We start from the raw sequence: 20765 nt of genomic DNA, 5'->3' as shown, positions 1-20765 counted from the left end.
CCGGCCTCCGGACGCCGCGTTCGTGCTGTTCTGGGTGCAGGACGCGGTGGCCTGTCGGCCTGCGGGTTCCTTCCTCGCCGGTCCCCAAAGGCCAGCGGGAAGCGTCCGGGGCGGGACTCGTGGGCGACAGATGCATTTAGAGGGGCTTGGGTTCGTGTCTGCTGACACGCAGGCCGGGCGCGGGCATGAAAGCACCTTGGCGCCAGTGGGAAGAACGCCTGCGTGCCCCGAGCGACATGAGGACAGTACCCTGGACCAGAACGGGCAGGAGCAGCGGGTTCATGTCTGCAAACAGGCCGCCCCGGGCCGCTTGGGAAGCATCTCGGAACAGTCAGAATAATCAGAAACCTGTTCTCCACCTTAAGTTCTATTCAGCCCAATTATCTTGCAGATTTGCTGCTTTGTGGATACACGGTTTTAGCATGTTTAGTGCCCCAGTCCAAACTAGTGTGTCTGCTGCGTCGAAGAACCCTGGGGCCAGCTGGTGGCGGTGGTTATGGCAGCTGGATCCCGCATAGTAAACAGTAGGTTTCTTCTTGGGGACAGCGGTATGGGAAACGCCTGGAGCGTGCGTGCATGCCCAAAACCTAAAAGGAGCCACCGAGAAGGGGTGGAGGGATCGCATTGTGTCCTTTCCCCATGGGGGTGCTTTCTCATGTTCTCTCTCTCCCCAGCGAGCACACAAGCCCTTTGACATGCATGCCTTTCTCAATAAGTAAGTAAAGTTAAAATCAAATACTTAAAAGAATTAGACAGACCAAGCAGCTTTGACTTCCTTGAAACATCAGCAGTCTCAGTACTTGTAAGAATATTCAGAGAAGTTAAATAGTATGCTATCCACTAACTTGTCGGTTATCAATGAAAAAGATCATTATTCAATTTAATTGGCAGTCTATGGCTTTTGCATATGACAATACTTAAACCATTTCTGTAATTGATACTTTAAGATAAAAATAATTTGCTCAAGGTAACAAAACTGTGATGACAGTACTGAAAAACTGTGACGACAGCACTGAAACTAACCGTGTCCTGAGTTTCCTGGTCTGTTTTACATTTTCTTTATAGACCTACTTCATGGGATCCATAATTCGTAAGATGAAGACAGATAAAAAGCAAAATATCAGTTTTTGAAGACCTCAAAGTTCTTGTAGATCATTTCTAAGTAACAGAATTCTCCAAAAAGGTCATGGCACTTTTTTTTTTTCATTTCATTTTTCCATACATTCGATCACATTATTATTTGTCTTACAAAATGGATATTTCAACAGGTGAACATTTCTCCCAAGTACTGTTGATAAAAGCACAAAATATCTTCAACAGATAATGCCACACCTCTTTGGATTGTGGCACTATTAAAGGACCTAGTGGCATTTCATTGTTGTCTACACGTTACCGAGGAAAGGACAAACTAAAGGAAGAATAAACAGGCCAAGTCACCCAGCTAACCCAAAGAGCAGAGCAAGGCTGGCAGCCTACATCTGCCAGCCTTCACACCTCAGCTCTGAGAGACACTGCTGCAAAGCTAGCCTGGCAAGGGAGCCTGGGTGCCAGATAGGTGCCAGCTATAAAGAAAAAGTTCTGTATTTTGAGGTGGGCCCAGGTGACTTCCTACCTAAAGTCTAAAGTGGACTTTAAGAATAAATGATCCTGAACTCAAAATGGGGAGACAGACAGGTTCACGTAGTGTGTGGGCTGAATTCTGGGAGCAAGGGGACAGGCAGTTAGTGCTCATTTGATATGGATGTGACCAGTCACAGCTATCTTTAAAAAATGTCATTATCAGTAAGAGACTTGAGTGAACCAGTAATCAAGAAGAAATTGAAGTTGATTCCACAAATCCAGTGAATCTGCCAGAGGACAAGGGTACCCATGAGTCATTCCTGACTTTGGGGTAGATGATAATTCCCACATTTCTGAGCATAGGAAAGATTAGGACAGTTCAGTCAGTATGAACACTTGTTTTAATCAGTCCTGCATCCATTCCTTTTCTTCTAGTGATAGCACTTTAATTTTCTCTTAGAGAACAAATTACCCTTACTGGATAGTTTTCATGAGATTATCAGCTATTTTCCTCTAGTGAGGATGAGAGCTGAACAAGGCCAATTAGACTAACTTCAGGATAACAGTGAAAACGATTGAGGCTTACTGAGGTTAAAGGTGGCAAACTGGAGTTCCCATGTGTCTTTCTGAATCTGGGTTTTGTGCTTTCCCTTCTATTCGGTGAGCTACTCATTATCTTTTCAATAAACTACGTGGGGTTTTTTTCTTGACAGGAATCACTTATTGCCTGTGAGCAAGACTGTAAAACCTTAAAGTCTGACATGGTCAGACTTGTAGGTTACAAAAAATTGAAAACTTGATTAATTTCATTTGTGCACATGCTTTTGAAAATCTTAAACACTAGCTAATAGCATTTAGAAATAACATTAAAGTGGATAAGAAAACTATAAGAATTTCCATCTACCTGACCTTGAGAAGAATGCAGACACAGGACAATGGCCATGCTCGTCGTAACCCTGTGACCTCCTTAACATCAGAGAAACTTTCCCAGACCAGCCAACACAACTTAGCCGTAAATTAATTTCCATGTATAATTAAAATGTCCAAACTGTAGACTTTCAGGAAACTAGGTCTGGTTGTCTAAGAAACCTCAGTCATGAAAAAAGTCTATAGCCAAAGAAAAGCTTAAGGTGAAAATGTCACTCAATGTAAACTCGATTAACTCTGTTCTCTCCCTCCTTTCTTACTATGAAATGAACCCTGGACTTTGCCATTTTGGGGAGCACTGGATATAGGTCACTGGAGCCTTTGTTTTTCTCCAGATTGTTACTCTCAGTTTTTATAGTTGAATAAATACTTTTGCTCATTAAATTAACTTTGAGTCAGATCTCTTTATTTTCCAGTTGACAAAAATAATGTTAGCTCTTAACTTCAGTTTATTCTAAATAGCCTTAGGGTAAAGAAATGAGTTGAATAATTACACTCTAGGTTGTATTAGATGCCGAATAGTTGGTCATCTTTAAACCCTAATACTAATTTTTAAAAGTTAAAAAATATTCTTAATAAAAAGAATGAAATACTCTTAGTAATAAGAGTATATGAAATCAAGTGGTCAACAGTATACATGAAGAAATGGTAAGGATGTTAATGTCTAACATGTTAGAATCACTAAGGGCTACTCTCAGGCCATGCTTGCATGCCCCATTCCCATGAGAGTCATTGCAGCTGGGAAGCACTGTTAATGATGTGGTGGTGTTGAGTCCTTTGAGTATATTGTGGTAGAAAACAGGATGGCAATCGCTTCTCTAGAAAAGCATTCTCTCAATAAACAGCAAAATGATTTCGTTTTTAAGAGGTTAAGGGAGTTAATGCCTCTTCCACTATTAAATAGGCATAGAAGTCTGACATGATCAAGTTTATTTCTGATGAGGGACTTCTATTGCAGCCCAAATGGAGTAATACCTGCTACTGTAAATAACACAAGGTGCAGAAGCCAGGTGTTTACATTGGTCACATGCCAGACAGCAAAAGATAGTGCACTTGGAGAGAGGAGAAATAGATGAGGTAAGACCCAGCATTGCACCTAGCTTACAGTCTGGTGGTAGTAGCCAGGCCACAACATGAGAGGGCTTCCTTAGTTACAAAGGAGCTCGGAGCCCAGGAATGTCGAGAGCAGTACACTGTAGACAGCCTCTTGGGGAGATCTGCACAAAAGGCTCTGAGGAGATGTGGAGGATCCCCTTCATTTTCAGTTCCGTGAATCAGTGCATCTGGCATGGAATATGCCAGAAGCCAGAAAGAACCACCCGAGGGAGAGGGGGAAACCCTGGAGTTTGTGTTCTCACTGGTAAAAGTGGAAACCCATGAAAAGCACAAGGCTTTAGTTAGAATCTGAGAAGTAGATTGCCTCCACAGTAGGCAGGGGCAGTGGACAGCCAAGACATAAAGGTTTTGCTGGGCTGCCTACCAAAGCCTAGAACTAAGACTCTGACCAGCTGGTGGTGTGGTTAGGGCGACCGGATCTCAAATTGGCCAGTGGTGTGGTTCCAGTTTTGGACATTGTGACTTGGAAAAAACACCAGGTAGGTGTGCTTGCATGCCTACAATTCTGACAGAATAGAGAAGGGATTCATCTCCCTAGGGTGCTTTCTCTCTTCCTGTCCCCTGTCTGCCCCACCCCAGCAAGTATGTGTGCCCTATAGCAAAAAAAAAAAAAAAAAAAAAAACCCAAGATTCAAGAGGATTAAATTCTTCCCAAATTAATGACATCCTAGAAGAAAGCTCAACAATAATTTTAGGCAGGCAAAAATATCCAGCCTACATGGTGAAATTTGATCTGGCCCCATAGCCTCGTAGTTAAGGAAAGCAGATTTCATATGGCCAAGCACAGTTTGAATCCCAGCTCCAGTGGCCTGAGAAATATGCCAGGTGCGGGTGCTTGCCCCCAATCCTGATAGGGTGGACAAATGGAGAAGACTGCAGCGTTACCATGTCTCATTGCAAGGGGGGGGCGTGTTCTTACTCTTTCTCCATCTCTAGCAAGTGCACATACCCTCAGGCAATTAAAGGAAAAAGATGGTAAAATTCAGTGTCTGGTCTCCAATGAAATATTAGCAGACCTACAAAGGAAGATACAACCCAAAATGAGGAGAAACAATATAAATAGGCCCAGAAATGACGTAAAGTAGAATTAGCATTAAAGGACAAGTAGTTATGACAAAACAGTTGCTGTATTATATTTTCATCAAACCAGTTACATGCTATTTAATTATACTGTAGTTATAATTACTGTCACATTCAAGAATATATAGATGTTAAATCTAAATTAAGCTGTTCTAAATGACAAATAAGTCAGAGATGAAGATACATGGAATGAATTTGACAGCAGGTTCACTGCTGCAGAAGGGATTAGCCACAGTGACCTAAAGACAGGAACGGGGAGGGACCAGCAGTTGGCATAATGGCTATGTCACTGGACTCCCATGTAGTCGACTGTGGTTCTAGTCCTAGGCCCAATGATTTAAACTCACGCTGGGTGCGTGTGCATGCGTGCCTAAGATCCCGAGAAGGGAATGGAGGAGAAGGTTTCGACGTGGCTATCCCCCCTGGGGGGTGATTTCTCACTTTCTATCTCTCTGTTTCTCTCTGTCTGGCGAGCGCAAGTGCCCTATAGCAAAAACCTCTCCAAGGGCGGGGGTGGGGGGAAGGAACGGGGAACGCCAGAAAAAAATTTTTTTTAAAGTTGATGTCAACAACTCCACGACAGAACTAGTATCTTTGTAATTTGGATCTCCAGCTGAGAATTGACAAGAATTATCTTGACAAAACAGTGGATGATGAGAAATATCCAAATCTGATGAAAACTAAACCCACAAATCCAAGCTCAGTGAATTCTAAGCATGCACACACACAAAGAAAGGAACTCAAGACATAATAATCACATTGCTTGAAATCATTGATTTAAAATTCTAAAGGCAACTAAAAAATTCGCAGAAAAAGAAAAACTGACAGTGAAGTTCATCAGAAACAATGCAAGATAGAAAACACCAAAGCATCATCTTTAACTACTGAAGGAAGATAAAACTATCAATCTACTAATAGAATTACATACCCAGCTGAAATATCTTTCAGAACACAAAGGTAAAACTTCCAGTTTCCAGTTCTGCATGACAGGAACTTGAAGTCGCCACTCTGTCCTAAGAAAAGACAGAAAATGAAGAAACTCGTTAGATCCATGAGAAGTTAGGTCATAGGACAAACTGCTTCCCCAAAATTGAAATGACAGATGGATACAGAAGGTCACAATGTACCAGAACAGAAACTTTGGAAACCAATTTCGGGATAGACTAACCTGAAATGGACTTGATAAATTGATAGAGGCTAGAAGTGGACAATTCTCAGAGTTAAAAACTCCAGGGACACCCAGTCATAGGGCAACCCCCATTATTTTCTGAACTTTGCAGGAGTTGAGCCGGGTTTGCACAGTCAACATTGGAGAAAAGGCTTCCTGTCCTAATGGGGGCTAGGGAAGGGCAATTGGAAACATGCCAGAGCACTTTGTTCTGTTTAACAAATTCTGTCTTCAGGAGAAATAGCCAGAGCCTAGGCTCTGGGGTTTTGCAGAGCCTACCTGACCTTGGGGAAGGGAAACTCCTGGCTTTAGTCCCCTGTAACCATTCCGTCCCACTTAAGGGAGGATGAAAAAATACTTGTGAAGTTCACAGTCCAGAGGTACAGGCTCACTAAAAGACTGAGACCCAGTCGTAGGACAGTAGGCTGTCCTCTCCTCCAAGATACTGTGACCACATCACTGGAGGTCTATAGTTAATCATGTCCAGCTGTCAAAAATTACAAGCATACGGGATCAGCAGTTAGTGTAACGGTTATGTCGCTGGACTCCCATGTAATCGACCATGGTTTGAGTCCCGGACCTGTTGGCTTAAACTCATGCCGGTGCTTGTGCGTGCGTGTCCAAGATCTGAGAGGAGACTGGAGGAGAAAGGATTGCGGTGTGGCCATCCCCCCCAGGGAGTGATTTCTCACTTTCTCTCTCTGTCTCTCTTGTGTTTTTCTGGTGAGCACATGCACTCTTATAGCAAAAACCTCTCAAAAAAAAGAAAAAAATTACAAACATACTAAAGATCCATCCTGGGAGGAGGATAGAGAGGAAGGGATTGCAGCATGGCCATCTCCCTCTCCCCTGAGGGTGATTTCTCACTTTCCCTCTCACTGTCTCTGTTTCTCTCTCTCTCCTCAGAGAATTCACATGCCCTAAGGCAAAAACCTTAAAAAAAAAACAAAAAAAAAAGATCCTAAGAAAACACAAGAGGGGACCAGCAGGTGGCATGGTGGTTAAGGCACTGGACACTCCCACATAGCCAACCACAGTTCGAGTCCCAGACCTGCTGGCTTGCTTTCTCACTTTCTCTCTCTCTGTGTCTCGCTCTGGTCAAATTAAAATAGAATGAATGAATGAATTGAATGAATAAAAATTTTAAGAACAACCAGAAAGAAATGCTAGAAATCAAATGGTAACAGAAAAAGTAGTGATCAGACTATGTACACAGGTGGTGGCTTGGCAGGGACAGAATGCCCAGTGTGGCCGTCTCCTGCGGGGAGGGTCTGGTTTTGGGTCTGGAGACCTCCCTGAATAAACCATGATTCAGAGCTAAGGTGGACTGCAGCACCAAGACCCTACTGAAGCGTCTCTGTCGCCTCACTTTCTCGTGGGAAAAAAGAAAGAAACTTACAATATTTTGAATGGAGACAGGCTGCAGTCAAGACAGCTAGCCCACATGGCCGACTGCGCAGTCTGAGTCTCAAGACTCGGCAGCATAGACATCCCACCTGGGGTGCTCTCTCACCCCCAGTCTGTCTCTTTCCAGAAGTGCACATGCCCTACAGTGAAGCTGAAAAAATATTTTGAACTAAACGGAAATGAAAGCAACATACCGAAATTTATTAGATGCAACCAAAGCAGGGTTTACAGGGAAATCCGTCAATGTGGAAAAGCTCAAAGTTTTTTTCTCTAATATTAAGAGCAAGGGGAAGAAGTTCACTTCAGCCCCTTTTACTGAACACAGAGCTGGAAGCTGTAGCCAAGCAGTTAGGCAAGAAAGAAGTTTCTGGCTATTTTTAAATGAAGCATACCACAGTAATTTAAGGGGTAGAACTCTAATCTGGGTTATGCTAGGTACTGAAATACTTCCTTAATGCATGTTGGCCATCAAGATGAATGTTGCATGTCAAAAGCATGAATTGATGTATGTACCATGTCATTACATGTTTTATAAAGTTTGTAACTTAAGACTTATGAATGTGCTACCTAAATAATGATATTATTTATTCAAGACTGGTAAGTGAAAGGGAAGTACATTTTGAAGCACTCATGGATAGCATTTTCATAGCAGGGAAGGAACGTAAAGGGTTTTCCTTACCTCCCTCTCCTGTGGCCCACTCAGTTGCCTCTCAAGACACCACTCTTGTTTCAGTTCTTTGGGGTCTTCCACAGATACTCTAAGTGTATGCATGCACATATGTATGTGCACACGTGTGCATATAGAAAAATACATACATAGGTAACATTATTTATACTTTCTTTTACCAGATCGATAGCCAGAAGTTAATACAGAATTCGGTCCCACATTGTCATAGAAGTCTGTTACAACAGGATTACAAACTTGGTGTCAGCCCTGCCCCATTGAGCTACTTGCTCTTGGGGGTGCTGTTCTTTTTCCTTTTTCTTTTGGCTGCAGATATGCGTGCTCACCAGAGATAGGCAGCAGGGAGAGTGGGCGGGGCTTGGTCCCTCCTCCCCATTTCTCCATCCTGCTGGGTTCGGGGACTCTCCGGGTACATGACCTTTGGGAGCAGCCAAATCTGAACTGAACCGTGGTGACCTTAAAGACAGCAGCGCAGACTGGCATGGTGCTTGCTGAGGCTGCGCTGCCAGTGAGGTTAAAGGAAACTGCCGGCCAGAGAAGGCCGGGGGCTTATTTAGAATCCAAGACACAAGCCCTCCCCCGCTGTCTGAGGGGGTCCAGAACATCTGGCTTTCCATGCTGCTCCCCCATTGCCCTAGGAAGGAACAGATCTGTGACAGCTCAGTGCCATGGAGGTCTCCGCCGAGATGCCTGGTCTGTGCAATCCCCACTTCCCGCTACTTCTGTGTCGGTGTTTTTTCCAAATCCACCACCACTTCCACTCGGGGCCCATGTCCTCCTGCCTCTCAGGCTGAGGCACATGACATGTGTTCCAAGCTACCAGGGCAGGAATTCAGATTCAGCCTGTGGGATCTAACTCTCAAGCAGTAGGCTCTGGGCCCAGCCCTGTACAAGGATGTTTTAATCCACTATTTCAGTTTGTAATTTAGAAAGTAACCCCCTTTCTTTCTCTCCCCAACTCTGCTCCAGTATGCACAAATTCTGAAAGAGAGGCTGAGAGAATCCATCCACGACGTCCAATATGTGGAGCCCCCGTTTGATGACTCCATCGCCGACATAGGCAGAGAGTGGAAGAGCGCCCTGGCCAAGCTAAAGTTTGCCAATTCATACAGAATGGAGCCGCTGAGGAGATTCCAGGCTCACTCAGTAGAAGCTAAAGTCCAGCAGGTACTGAAGGTAGGCTGCCAGGTAGCGAGGGGAGCAGTGCGGTGTCGGACTCCCCAGAGGGCCAGGGCCCGGAGAGTGACCTGTGGGATTACTGTAGGGACAGCTCGCTCTGTTCTGGGCCTAGGCAGCCCATAGTCTGTCATCTGCAAGCTGGAACCCAGCCAAACTGGCCAGGTAATACAGTCTCGGATAGGTAATAAAGACCCCAAACCGGGGGTGATGCCTGAGTCTAAAGGCCCAGGAACCTGGAGTGTGGGTGTGTGAGGGCAGGAGGAGGCAGACATCCCCACTCAGGCAGAGGACAAATTGGACATCCGTCCACCTTGTCTGTTCAGCCTTCGCTGAGCCCGTCAGCCCTGGAGCGTGACCTTCCCACAGTCTGTCGATGTGTAGACTTGCTCACCTTTCTGAAAAAACCTTCACAGACACACTCAGGGGAAAAAAGTCTTACGAGCTACTTGGGGCACCCCTTAGCCCAGTCAAGTTTCAGTGAACTACCACAGGTTCACCTTGTCACCTGAATATCCCTACAAATCTTAGAACAAATTCAATCTCAAAGTAAAGATAGTAGCAAGGCCAAATCTTACAGACCTGCAGAGCACTAAGTAGGAATAGGAGACAAACGTCCTAGTGGTGACGCAGCACCCATTCCTGATGGACAGCTCAGGCTGCTTAGCAATGTGGTGCCCATGGTGCCATGGTGAGGTGTGCAGTGTCTGAGGCCCACATGGTTCTTGGAAGGAGACTCGTTCTCTGCAGATGACGGCAAGGCCTAGCTCCAGAACTGAAGCCTGTGCTGCTGTTCTCCCCCGGAGTGCTGCCAGGGCTCCAGGCAGCGTCCCTGTCTGCAGCTGGCACCCAAGCCCTTGGGTCCTCTGCGTCATCCAGACCAAGTGACAGAGAAGCTGGAAGAAACCTGGACCGATTGCAGGGCCTTGCCTCATTCTGGGCCCCCCTCAGCGCTAGTACTTCGCACATCCCTCACTGCATGGGTCAGAAAGCGCATCCACAGGAGAGGCAGACTGCCTCTAAGTGCTGAGAGCACAGGCACTGTGCTTCCTTGGTTGTAGGAGGGGCCAGACAGCAGCTCGTCCTTTACCTTAGAAGGGACATCTTGCCATGCCCACCCACCAGATGCCGGCGGTCTCCCTGAGGTAGAAGTCACTGAGTTTTAGTCAGGTCTGCATCCTACCCCAACACACAAACACCGCACTATCACGTCTAGATTATCTGCCCCTGCTTGTGCACTGGGTCAGGCTAGTGTAACCCTGTCAGTGCAGCAGCCCCTGTGACATCCTCCGGGGCAGGCAGCAGGGCTGTGAGCCACGCTGTGCCATAGGCCTGCAGAGTGGGTACTCTGAGGCAGGCCAGGAAGGGTGTATGGCTGGCCTTTCCAGCTGAAAGCAAACTGCTTTCGGGCAGCTGTGGACAGCATTGGGAAGAGGGTTTGCCAGGTCACTGTCGACACAGAGGCCCAGGAGGTACCGGCGCCTGTGAGCAGTGAAGGCACAGCTGGTACAGCAGCTGCAGTCCAGGCCGCCCTCCAACGAGCTCAGGATGACCCACGGCCTCTCGTGGGCCACAGCAGGGCCAAGTGGTGAGGCGGGGTCAGCACCCCACGCCTTCCAGGTGCTCGGCGGTTGCAGTCCTTGTAGGGTGCGATCTTGCTTTTGGTGTGCTGTGTATCTCTGCTCGTCAGTAAGCACGGTTTAACTGCTCCCACTCGGGCGTGCCCACCACAGCAGCCGTCACCTCACAAACTGTAGAACCAGCACGGACATCCTGCCTGCGGCAAGCGCGGCTCTCCATCACGCTTCCTGGACCTGGACTGAGGTGGGACATCCTGCCCGCGGCAAGCGCGGCTCTCCATCACGCTTCCTGGACCTGGACTGAGGTGGGACATCCTGCCCGCGGCAAGCGCGGCTCTCCATCACGCTTCCTGGACCTGGACTGAGGTGGGACATCCTGCCCGCGGCAAGCGCGGCTCTCCATCACGCTTCCTGGACCTGGACTGAGGTGGGACATCCTGCCCGCGGCAAGCGCGGCTCTCCATCACGCTTCCTGGACCTGGACTGAGGTGGGACATCCTGCCCGCGGCAAGCGCGGCTCTCCATCACGCTTCCTGGACCTGGACTGAGGTGGGACATCCTGCCCGCGGCAAGCGCGGCTCTCCATCACGCTTCCTGGACCTGGACTGAGGTGGGACATCCTGCCCGCGGCAAGCGCGGCTCTCCATCACGCTTCCTGGACCTGGACTGAGGTGGGACATCCTGCCCGCGGCAAGCGCGGCTCTCCATCACGCTTCCTGGACCTGGACTGAGGTGGGACATCCTGCCCGCGGCAAGCGCGGCTCTCCATCACGCTTCCTGGACCTGGACTGAGGTGGGACATCCTGCCCGCGGCAAGCGCGGCTCTCCATCACGCTTCCTGGACCTGGACTGAGGTGGGACATCCTGCCCGCGGCAAGCGCGGCTCTCCATCACGCTTCCTGGACCTGGACTGAGGTGGGACATCCTGCCCGCGGCAAGCGCGGCTCTCCATCACGCTTCCTGGACCTGGACTGAGGTGGGACATCCTGCCCGCGGCAAGCGCGGCTCTCCATCACGCTTCCTGGACCTGGACTGAGGTGGGACATCCTGCCCGCGGCAAGCGCGGCTCTCCATCACGCTTCCTGGACCTGGACTGAGGTGGGACATCCTGCCCGCGGCAAGCGCGGCTCTCCATCACGCTTCCTGGACCTGGACTGAGGTGGGACATCCTGCCCGCGGCAAGCGCGGCTCTCCATCACGCTTCCTGGACCTGGACTGAGGTGGGACATCCTGCCCGCGGCAAGCGCGGCTCTCCATCACGCTTCCTGGACCTGGACTGAGGTGGGACATCCTGCCCGCGGCAAGCGCGGCTCTCCATCACGCTTCCTGGACCTGGACTGAGGTGGGACATCCTGCCCGCGGCAAGCGCGGCTCTCCATCACGCTTCCTGGACCTGGACTGAGGTGGGACATCCTGCCCGCGGCAAGCGCGGCTCTCCATCACGCTTCCTGGACCTGGACTGAGGTGGGACATCCTGCCCGCGGCAAGCGCGGCTCTCCATCACACATTCTGGACCTGGACTGAGATGGGCGGGGCCCCAGCCCCATCTGAGGAGGGCATGTGTGGAAACTGCGTTGTTCACCTGCCCTCCGTGGGCCCAGCCTACAGGGCTCTGTGTTCCCAGTCAGTGCCCTCACCCAGACAGCACACACCCGCGAGGCTGGGGGCTCAGCCCCATTGTGAACCAGTCCCTGCAGCTGAAGTTTAAATAAGCAAGCAAACTTGTTCTTGGGGCAGTTGGAGAAATTCGGTATCTGTGTGGATACGATTAGATAGGAGCATTGTGAAATCGTTAATTTTCTTGGTGTGATTACTCACTGCAATTTCATACGAGATTGCCACTATTAGGAAAGCATGCTGGGGGCCGCCAGGTAGCATGGTGGTTAGGGACGCTGGACTCCCACGTGGCTGACCATGGTTCAAGTCCCGGACCCGGTGCTTGCTTTCTTGCTTTTTCTCTCTGTGTCTTGCTCTGAACAAATTAAAAATAACAATGATGATAAATACAATAAAGGAAATAATTCTAGCACGCTAAAGCATTTAGGGTGAAGCACCTAAGGCTTACACACACAGACCACTCAGCTTTCTCTACCCACCTCTGATGGCGTGTCTTTCTCCTTGCTGGTACAGGGAGGCCACCTTCCACGTGGGCAGAGGAAGGTCAGCGCGACCTGCATCTACTGTTGTGCTTTGTTTTTAAATTTTTCTCTAGGACTCATGTGCTTATGGGGGAACAGAGAGCGAGAGAGGGAGAAGTCGAGAGCACCGTCATGGATTATGGCCATCTGCAGTTCCTCCTCCATTCTCCTCTTGGGATCTGGGGCATGCATGCTTTCAAGCTGTCAGGTTTGAGAGTCGAACTATGTGTCAGCCATGTGGGATTCAGCCACCTTAACCCCCACACCACTGGCCGGCCTGCATTTGCAGTTCTTCATGTGCCTCGTAGCCTGCACTAGTCAGTATGCCAAAGCAGTTTATGGGGGGGATGCGCCCTGACCCTGCAGGCCATCCCTCACCCTCCCTCCAGGAGATGGGTACATAGCTGAAGTGAGCCTGTAACTGTCAGATGTTACTTGACAAAGATATGGCTCGTGAGTTCAGAAAATATGCATCTATTGGGCTGGCAGGTGCATGGTGGCTGAGGCGGCTGGACTCCCACATGGCTGACCATGGTTCGAATCCCGGATCTGGCAGCTTGCTTTCTCATTTTTTGTCTCTCTCTCTCTGTTTCTCTCTGGTCAACTTCAAAAAGTAAAATAAAATAATGACAATGAATAAAATTTTTAAAAAAGAAAGAAATTATGCATCTCAACTCAACTATTTATATTCTCAACACAAGGATGGGATTAGCTATGGCATTATAATATTTGTTCTAGTATAATTAAGTAATTTTTCAGAAGCTACAGATTTATTAACTTTTTTTTGCTTTGTCTAAACTATGACAAAAAAAGAGAATTTAGATATTCAAATAAAAATGTCATCTACTTTTTAATGTAAGGTTGCAGCAATTTTAAAACAGTTAGATACATTTCTTACAAAAGATCCCCCAGAAAACATTATGGGACGAGTGAAGATGTTATGCATATGCGTGAGTGTGCACACAGACACACATTCTTCTTCTTTTTTTTTTCCCATTCTTAATTGTGACTGGAACTAAGATCAGGGCTGGTGTGGCACAGAGATAAGACTCTAGCTCAAGAATTGGTTTTCTTGGTTCAGATCCTGGCTCTGTCATGTATTATAATTATCTGATCCTGAGCAAAGCTTCTCAGTCTCTCTCAACTTTGATTTTGTCATTTGTAAAATAATATTAATTATAGTACCTACTGCATAGGATTTGAAACTATGACAAGTGATTATATGTATGTCTCTAAGAGAGAGAGAGCTAAGAATAATACTTGACTCATAATAAAACCTCAAATAAATGTTAACTGTTATTACCATTATGTGTAATGCATTGTCTCATTTGGATACTGTAGTAGAATTTAAACCTGAAAAACTAAAGATTGGGACCAGCAGTTGTCGTAATGGCTATGTCTCTGGACTTCCATGTAGCCGACTGCAGTTCAAGCCCTGGATCTGGTGGCTTAAATGTGCCCAATATCCCAAGAGAAGAATGGAGGAGAAGGGATTGCAACATGGCCATCCACCCCTGGGGGGTGATTTCTCTCTTTCTGTCGCTCTGACTCCCTCTGTCTTTCTGGTGAACACATGCACCCTATAGCAAAAACCTCTCCAAAAAGAAAAACTAAAGATCACTTAAACATTACTTCTTAGGATTTCAGTCCTTTTGCAGAATTTCAGAAGGTTCTGATAAGTATCTGTACTTCAGTGGTTCAGCAAACTTTTATTACTCTTTCTAAAATATTTTCTTTATAAAAACACTTAGAACAGCTGTACTTGCCTTGTAAGCATTTGCCTTTGGCCAACTGAATATTTCGGAATCAAAAAGCAATAGAAAAATAGTACCCAAAAAAGTAAAATTTTTAATTTTTTAATTGAGTTTCCATTTGGGCTGAGAATGAGATATTCAGGTTGTTTAAGTGGATTTTCCTTCCCAAAGAAAACAGTAGATAGCTTTCAACGGTAATGCTTTAAATTTAGGGTTTTGGGGGTTTTTTTAGAATTAATTTTCTTCCTTCACAACAAAACTGCATTTTATGTTTATTTGAGCTGCAGCGCTTTCTCAGGCTGGTTAATATTTAATTTTAATATTTATCAGACTTGTTTAAGATAAAAAGAAAATAGAAAGTGCAACCTATTATTTAGAGACTCCAATATAATAAACTCCATAAAAGTAGAGTCACTTTATGAAGCAGACAGTTGAATAAACTGTGCACCGTTCTTCTTAGCACTTCTAAGCAATTAAAGGGGAAACATGATGCACCGAACCAATCTAGGCCTCTGATGATTTTCCAGAAGCACAAAGAAAGAGACGAGAAATGACTCTGATGGCGTGTCTTTCTCCTTGCTGGTACAGGGAGGCCACCTTCCACGTGGGCAGAGGAAGGTCAGCGCGACCTGCATCTACTGTTGTGCTTTGTTTTTAAATTTTTCTCTAGGACTCATGTGCTTATGGGGGAACAGAGAGCGAGAGAGGGAGAAGTCGAGAGCACCGTCATGGATTATGGCCATCTGCAGTTCCTCCTCCATTCTCCTCTTGGGATCTGGGGCATGCATGCTTTCAAGCTGTCAGGTTTGAGAGTCGAACTATGTGTCAGCCATGTGGAATTCAGCCACCTTCACCCCCACACCACTGGCCGGCCTGCATTTGCAGTTCTTCATGTGCCTCGTAGCCTGCACTAGTCAGTATGCCAAAGCAGTTTATGGGGGGGATGCGCCCTGACCCTGCAGGCCATCCCTCACCCTCCCTCCAGGAGATGGGTACATAGCTGAAGTGAGCCTGTAACTGTCAGATGTTACTTGACAAAGATATGGCTCGTGAGTTCAGAAAATATGCATCTATTGGGCTGGCAGGTGCATGGTGGCTGAGGCGGCTGGACTCCCACATGGCTGACCATGGTTCGAATCCCGGATCTGGCAGCTTGCTTTCTCATTTTTTGTCTCTCTCTCTCTGTTTCTCTCTGGTCAACTTCAAAAAGTAAAATAAAATAAAATAATGACAATGAATAAAATTTTTAAAAAAGAAAGAAATTATGCATCTCAACTAAGTGCAGTGAGTGATGGTGTCTCTGGCCTCAGCACCGACAGTGAGCCTTGTGCTGTGGGGCACACACCTGGGCATGCCTGCCACTTGGCCATACCACAAGGCCGAGCTCGGACGCGCTGTAAGGCATGAGAGGTTCAGGTGCGTCTGTGTGATGGGTCTGCACACTGGGCTGAGTAGGAGGGGCCTGGGACAGCTTCCCAGACCTCCGGCGGGTGGCTAGGCATAATAACGGGCCAGGGCCTTCCTCTTGGGTTCCAGGAACACTGAGTGCGACTTTAGACTTGGGAGTGCTGTGTGTTAGTTTGTTGGGAAAGTCATGAGTTGTTTTTCTATGCAACAATGCATCCCGACTTTCCTGACAGCCCAGTATCTGTGGAAGCCATGGGTATCTCTACAGCAAGTGCTCATTATGTATTCAGAAAGGGAACTCAGGCAGAAGAGCCTGGTGAGGGGCCTGTCTCCTTTAGATGGAAGTCATCGAGGCTCTGCACCTGAGACCTCCGGGCATCCAGGTGAATGCAGGAGCCTAAGGCCCAGGAGACAGGCCTGGCCACAGCAGGGCAGGGCCGTGCTAGAGCACTGTGGCCTCCTAAGGGGAGTGGTTGGGGCCAGAGGGACTGGGGAGACCTGCAAGGAACTAGGATGGTCCCTTGGGTTTAAGGAATTTATTTTCTACTCAGTCCTCAGAGTTCTTAAAATCACGTTCTTAGGGTTTAATTCACGTGTTTAAAGTGGTCAGCTTACATGCATAAGCGAAGTGGATGTGGTAACAGCCAGTGAAAGACAGACAAGCCCACGAGACTGTCTTGCGAAACGGGAGGGGACCAGGAAAGTGGCCAAGTACAACTGGTACAGGTCACAGATAGCCCAGGAGGGCCGTGTTTAGAACTCCCTCCAGGTGCTGAGGGCAAGGTTCCAGGTAGTAAGCAGGGGCCAGGTGGGGGCCCTGGAGGCAGCAGGGACCACACAGAAGGTGGGGCCTGAGCCTGATTCAGGTTTGGGAGAGGGCACAGACCTTGCTCAGCGCGGGAGAGAGGGCGGCCCCTGAGGCTGGAAGTGCCTGCTGGCAGGTGAGTACTGTGGACTGCAGTAGACCAGAGTGTCTGCAAAGGGAGAAAGCCCTTATGTTGGCTTCCACCCATGATGACCTGACAGGGCCTGCGCTGTCACGGGACCCAGCCGGCCCTTGGTTCCTCCCACTGGGCAGGCAAAGCCAGGGCCAGCTCTGCCTGGGCTGTAAGCAAGAGTAGTGCTCCCTGGCCTGCCAGCTGGTCTCTCCTCCATGCTGTCTGTCAGTCTGTTATCACATGAGGTTAGGAGTGCTTGATTTTCTTTGCATTTTCCGGGAGGCAACAAAGAAGACAAGGCAGGAGAGGCCTGGGGAGAGTTAGAGGGAGTGGGTGTCAGTGCCCAGGGAGCCGGCAGGAACAGAACCCAGCTCCGCTGCAGGCAGCCTCCAGGGAGAGCCCTCTGCGTTCCACGTGTCTCCTCTCAAGCTGGGCAGTGAGTCTAGGAGAATCAGACACTACGCAGCTGGAGAGAGCTGGAAAACCAAAATAAAATTTCTTTGAAACTGTTACCAAAATAATGGATAAGCAAAAAACATATTTACATCTCTTTGGTAACAGATAGGTGTGTCACATGTAGTACTTAGAAACATGTTTTCTGTTTGAACTCTTGGATAAAAAAAATTTGATTTGAAAATTGTTTTTCTTAATGTTTTACAGGCAAGTCTTAAAGATGTCAAATATGATGAGAAGGTCTTCTCTCACCTGTCGCTGGAGTTGGCAGACCGCATACTGTTAGCTGTCAAGGAGTTTGGGTACCACCGCTACAAGTTCATTATAAAAGTGTTGTTTATCCAAAAGACCGGCCAAGCAATAAATGTAAGTGCTGAGACAGGGCTTCCACCCAGGAGGGCCTAGGCCTGACCCATCTGTGGTGGGGCACCGGCAGCCCCCCGGGCTGGGGCCTCTGGACAACACGTGGCTGGCTAGGCACGTCTTACTTCACTGCGGATCCCTGGGCCAGTGCCGACCTCCAAGCTGCCTTTGCTGGCGGTGGCCTTAGGCTGTGTGCTGAGCCTTCCCTTGCCCACTCCAGGCTCAGCCCCGACTGCAAGGGTGTCCACCCAGCCCCAGCATGTGGGGCTCTGAGAGATGAGGGGAGGTGCTGGGGGACTCCAGGAGTGCTAAGACGGGGACAGTCCCAAGGAGGACAGATGGCGGGACATAACCGACCTGAGCCACCCAGCGGCCCGGGAGGACTGAGGCTGCCCAGGCCCACATCTTGGGGGCACGCTCGTGGCCTCATCTGTGTTGTGGTAAGCACAGGGGCTCCTCTCAGAGCTGGTCTGCTGGCGCCCTGGCACTCCACACACCACGCGGTTATCTCTGTGACTTGGACGCAGAGAGAGAAGCCCCAGCCATGTGTGCTTGAGGGAGTGAAGGTGTAGGGCAGGGTAGAGACTTGGCTTTGGAACCACCTGGGGAGGCTTCGTGTGGCTTGAGCAGGCGAGGGTGCTGGACTCAGAGTCAGCAGACAGGGAAGGGGCGTGGGCTCCAGCCACATGCCAGTGGCACGGTCTTCAGGTGCAGGTGCTCTGTGGAGGGCGACACGTTCAGTGACGGACAGATGGACGGACGAGTGGCTTCGGGGATGGTCTGGAGAGTGGAAGACCAGCAGTGCCAGAGGCGAGGGGTGTTCCCAGGCGGAGGAGTCCCAGGCCAGGGAGGGACCGGGCAGACTGGATTGGTCACAGTGGCCTCAGCAGAGAGTGGGGAGGGGCCATCCGCTAGGTAGACTGCATGACAAGCTACCCAGAACTTGGAGCCAAAGACAACAGTCACTGGCCCAGTTGTGACATGCGCTGCTTAGACCCCGGGCCCACAGGCTACGGCCATTCGAGAGGCCAGTACTGGGGAAGCCGAGGTGGGAGGCCCAGATCCCAAGGCTGGAGCAGCTCACGGCAGCCCAGGGAAGGGGCCTTTCCGTAAGTGCCTACTGTGCAATCAGCGTTTGTCTTCAAAGTGGTAACGAAGCGTGGTGGGAGCCCCACGGTGGGAGACGAGTTCCTGATCACAGACTGGGACGCAGCAGAGAGCCGGGCCTGGGGCTGCTACACAGTGCCAGGCCTCCGCCCAGCCTGACCCTCTGCTGAGGACGTGTCTCTACCAGATGCTGCCCGCTCCAGGAAGAGGCCGGGGGTGGAGGCAGCATCTCTGAGTCTTTTCATGAAAGAAAGTTGGATAGATTACTTTTTCTTTAATTGCCAGAGGGCATGTGCAATCGGGCTCCTGTGCAGTGAGAAACCGGTGCACTGTGGGGCCGGCCCCAAGGTACTCCCAGATACAACGGCCTAATCGGGCTCCTGTGCAGTGAGAAACCGGTGCACTGTGGGGCCGGCCCCAAGGTACTCCCAGATACAACGGCCTAATCGGGCTCCTGTGCAGTGAGAAACCGGTGCACTGTGGGGCCGGCCCCAAGGTACTCCCAGATACAACGGCCTAAGACGGTGTACTTCTACGTAAGGGGAACCAAACCTGGGCCAGCGCTGCAGCACAGTGGCCAAGCCCTGGCGTGGGGCCCCAGATCTCACCAGCTGACCTTGCTGAGTCCCAGCCCTGGTGGTCTGAGGAATATGCTAGGCACGTATGCGTGTGTGCCCAATTCCTGAGCAGACGGCGAGATGGAAGAGGGAGTACTGCCACATGGCCACACTCTGCAAGGGGGCTCTTTCTCTCTGGCGAGGTCGCACACCCTCTAGCAACTAAAGGAATGCACAGATAAAACGAGATTGGAAGACGTCTTGGCGTGCTCGGCGTCAGGTCAGCCTTCGGAAACTCTCTCGCAGATCGCCAGCAGATGGATCTGGGACGTTGCGTGGGACAGCTGGGCCGAAGCGAAGCACGAGACCGAGTCTTACGTGGCACTGGCCTTGGTGTTCGCCCTGTACTGCGAATAGTGGGCCACGGGCACAGCTTTTCCACATAATCAGAGCTTGCAGAATGTTGCCCCCCGGGGTTTCCATGAACTGCGCTCTTGTCTCCAGTCGCAGCTTCTGGACTGTGTTCTTTTGTCAACAAACAAGTAAAAACTAGAGTGTTACATTTCTTCTTCCGAGTTGTACTTGTTAACGTTGTTACCCCAAAGTAGTATAAGAGGTATGTGCGTGTTTATGTGAAAAGACTGGGTACAAGGTTCCGATTGGGACTCTTGCTGAGGATTCGGGGGGTGTGGGGCAAACCATTGATGTCTGTGAGAAGCACTGTGATTTGGATTTCTTTTCCCAAAAACATGTCCTGACAAACTCATTGACCAGCAGAAATACCCGCTGCTGAGTTAGCCGTGAAGCAGGAGACGCCGACGGCAGGGCAGTGTCTTCCCCGTGCTTCGTAAGGAGCTAGCGGGCTGTCCCCATTAGTGACACACGGTTCCGGCCTGAGAGATCCGAGCACAGAGCGTGCTGGGCCCTCTCAGAGAGCCCCTCCAGGGTGCTCTGGTGCTCAGAGCAGGACACGTGGACGGCCCAGGCTGGCAGTCTGTCCCGCAGAGCCCAGGCAAGAGGATCACAACCCAAAGAATCTTCAAAAAGGGAGCTGGCAACTGCTGCCCCTGGCCACAGCCGAGGAACGCGCACCTGGGAGACTCGCCATCCAGGGCGGCCATGACAGCCTGGCTTCCGAAAGGAGAGAGGCCTTCCTCCTCAGGGTAGCAGGGCTCCCTTGGGCACTGTGGAGCAACCCTGAAGTGCCCCCTTCCTGGGAGGGCTAGCAGCATTGACCCGCCTGCAGTCCCGCCCTCTCCCTGCGCTCAGGTGTGAGTGGCACGCTCACTTAGTAATCCAGGTGCTGCTGTTGAACTGGCTCAAAGTCGCCCCAGTCCCCACTGGACGTC

The 20765-nt window shown here is 49.4% G+C and overlaps 1 protein-coding gene across 1 annotated transcript; it reads left to right on the top strand.

The window, feature by feature from the left end:
• The first annotated feature begins 8424 nt into the window (after positions 1–8424).
• DYNLT2 (dynein light chain Tctex-type 2) lies at positions 8425–19968 on the top strand. Its single transcript, XM_027770420.1, has 4 exons — positions 8425–8451; positions 8913–9110; positions 17597–17755; positions 19723–19968. Exons 1-4 carry the CDS (start codon positions 8425–8427, stop codon positions 19831–19833), a joined length of 495 nt encoding a protein of 164 aa, XP_027626221.1. The 3' UTR covers positions 19834–19968.
• The last annotated feature ends 797 nt before the right edge of the window (positions 19969–20765 follow it).

The sequence above is a fragment of the Tupaia chinensis genome, unplaced genomic scaffold, assembly GCF_000334495.1.
Source record: "Tupaia chinensis unplaced genomic scaffold, TupChi_1.0 Scaffold000132_1, whole genome shotgun sequence".
Classification (NCBI taxonomy): Eukaryota; Metazoa; Chordata; class Mammalia; order Scandentia; family Tupaiidae; genus Tupaia; species Tupaia belangeri.
This window is presented reverse-complemented; position numbering and strand designations above follow the sequence as displayed.

Excerpts from the sequence above, each read along its gene's own strand:
- DYNLT2 (XM_027770420.1), top strand. The coding sequence starts at position 8,425 with ATGGTGCTTGCTGAGGCTGCGCTGCCA. Across the intron at positions 9,111-17,596 it reads TAGAAGCTAAAGTCCAGCAG|GCAAGTCTTAAAGATGTCAA; the intron begins GTACTGAAGGTA and ends AATGTTTTACAG. Across the intron at positions 17,756-19,722 it reads AGACCGGCCAAGCAATAAAT|ATCGCCAGCAGATGGATCTG; the intron begins GTAAGTGCTGAG and ends ACTCTCTCGCAG.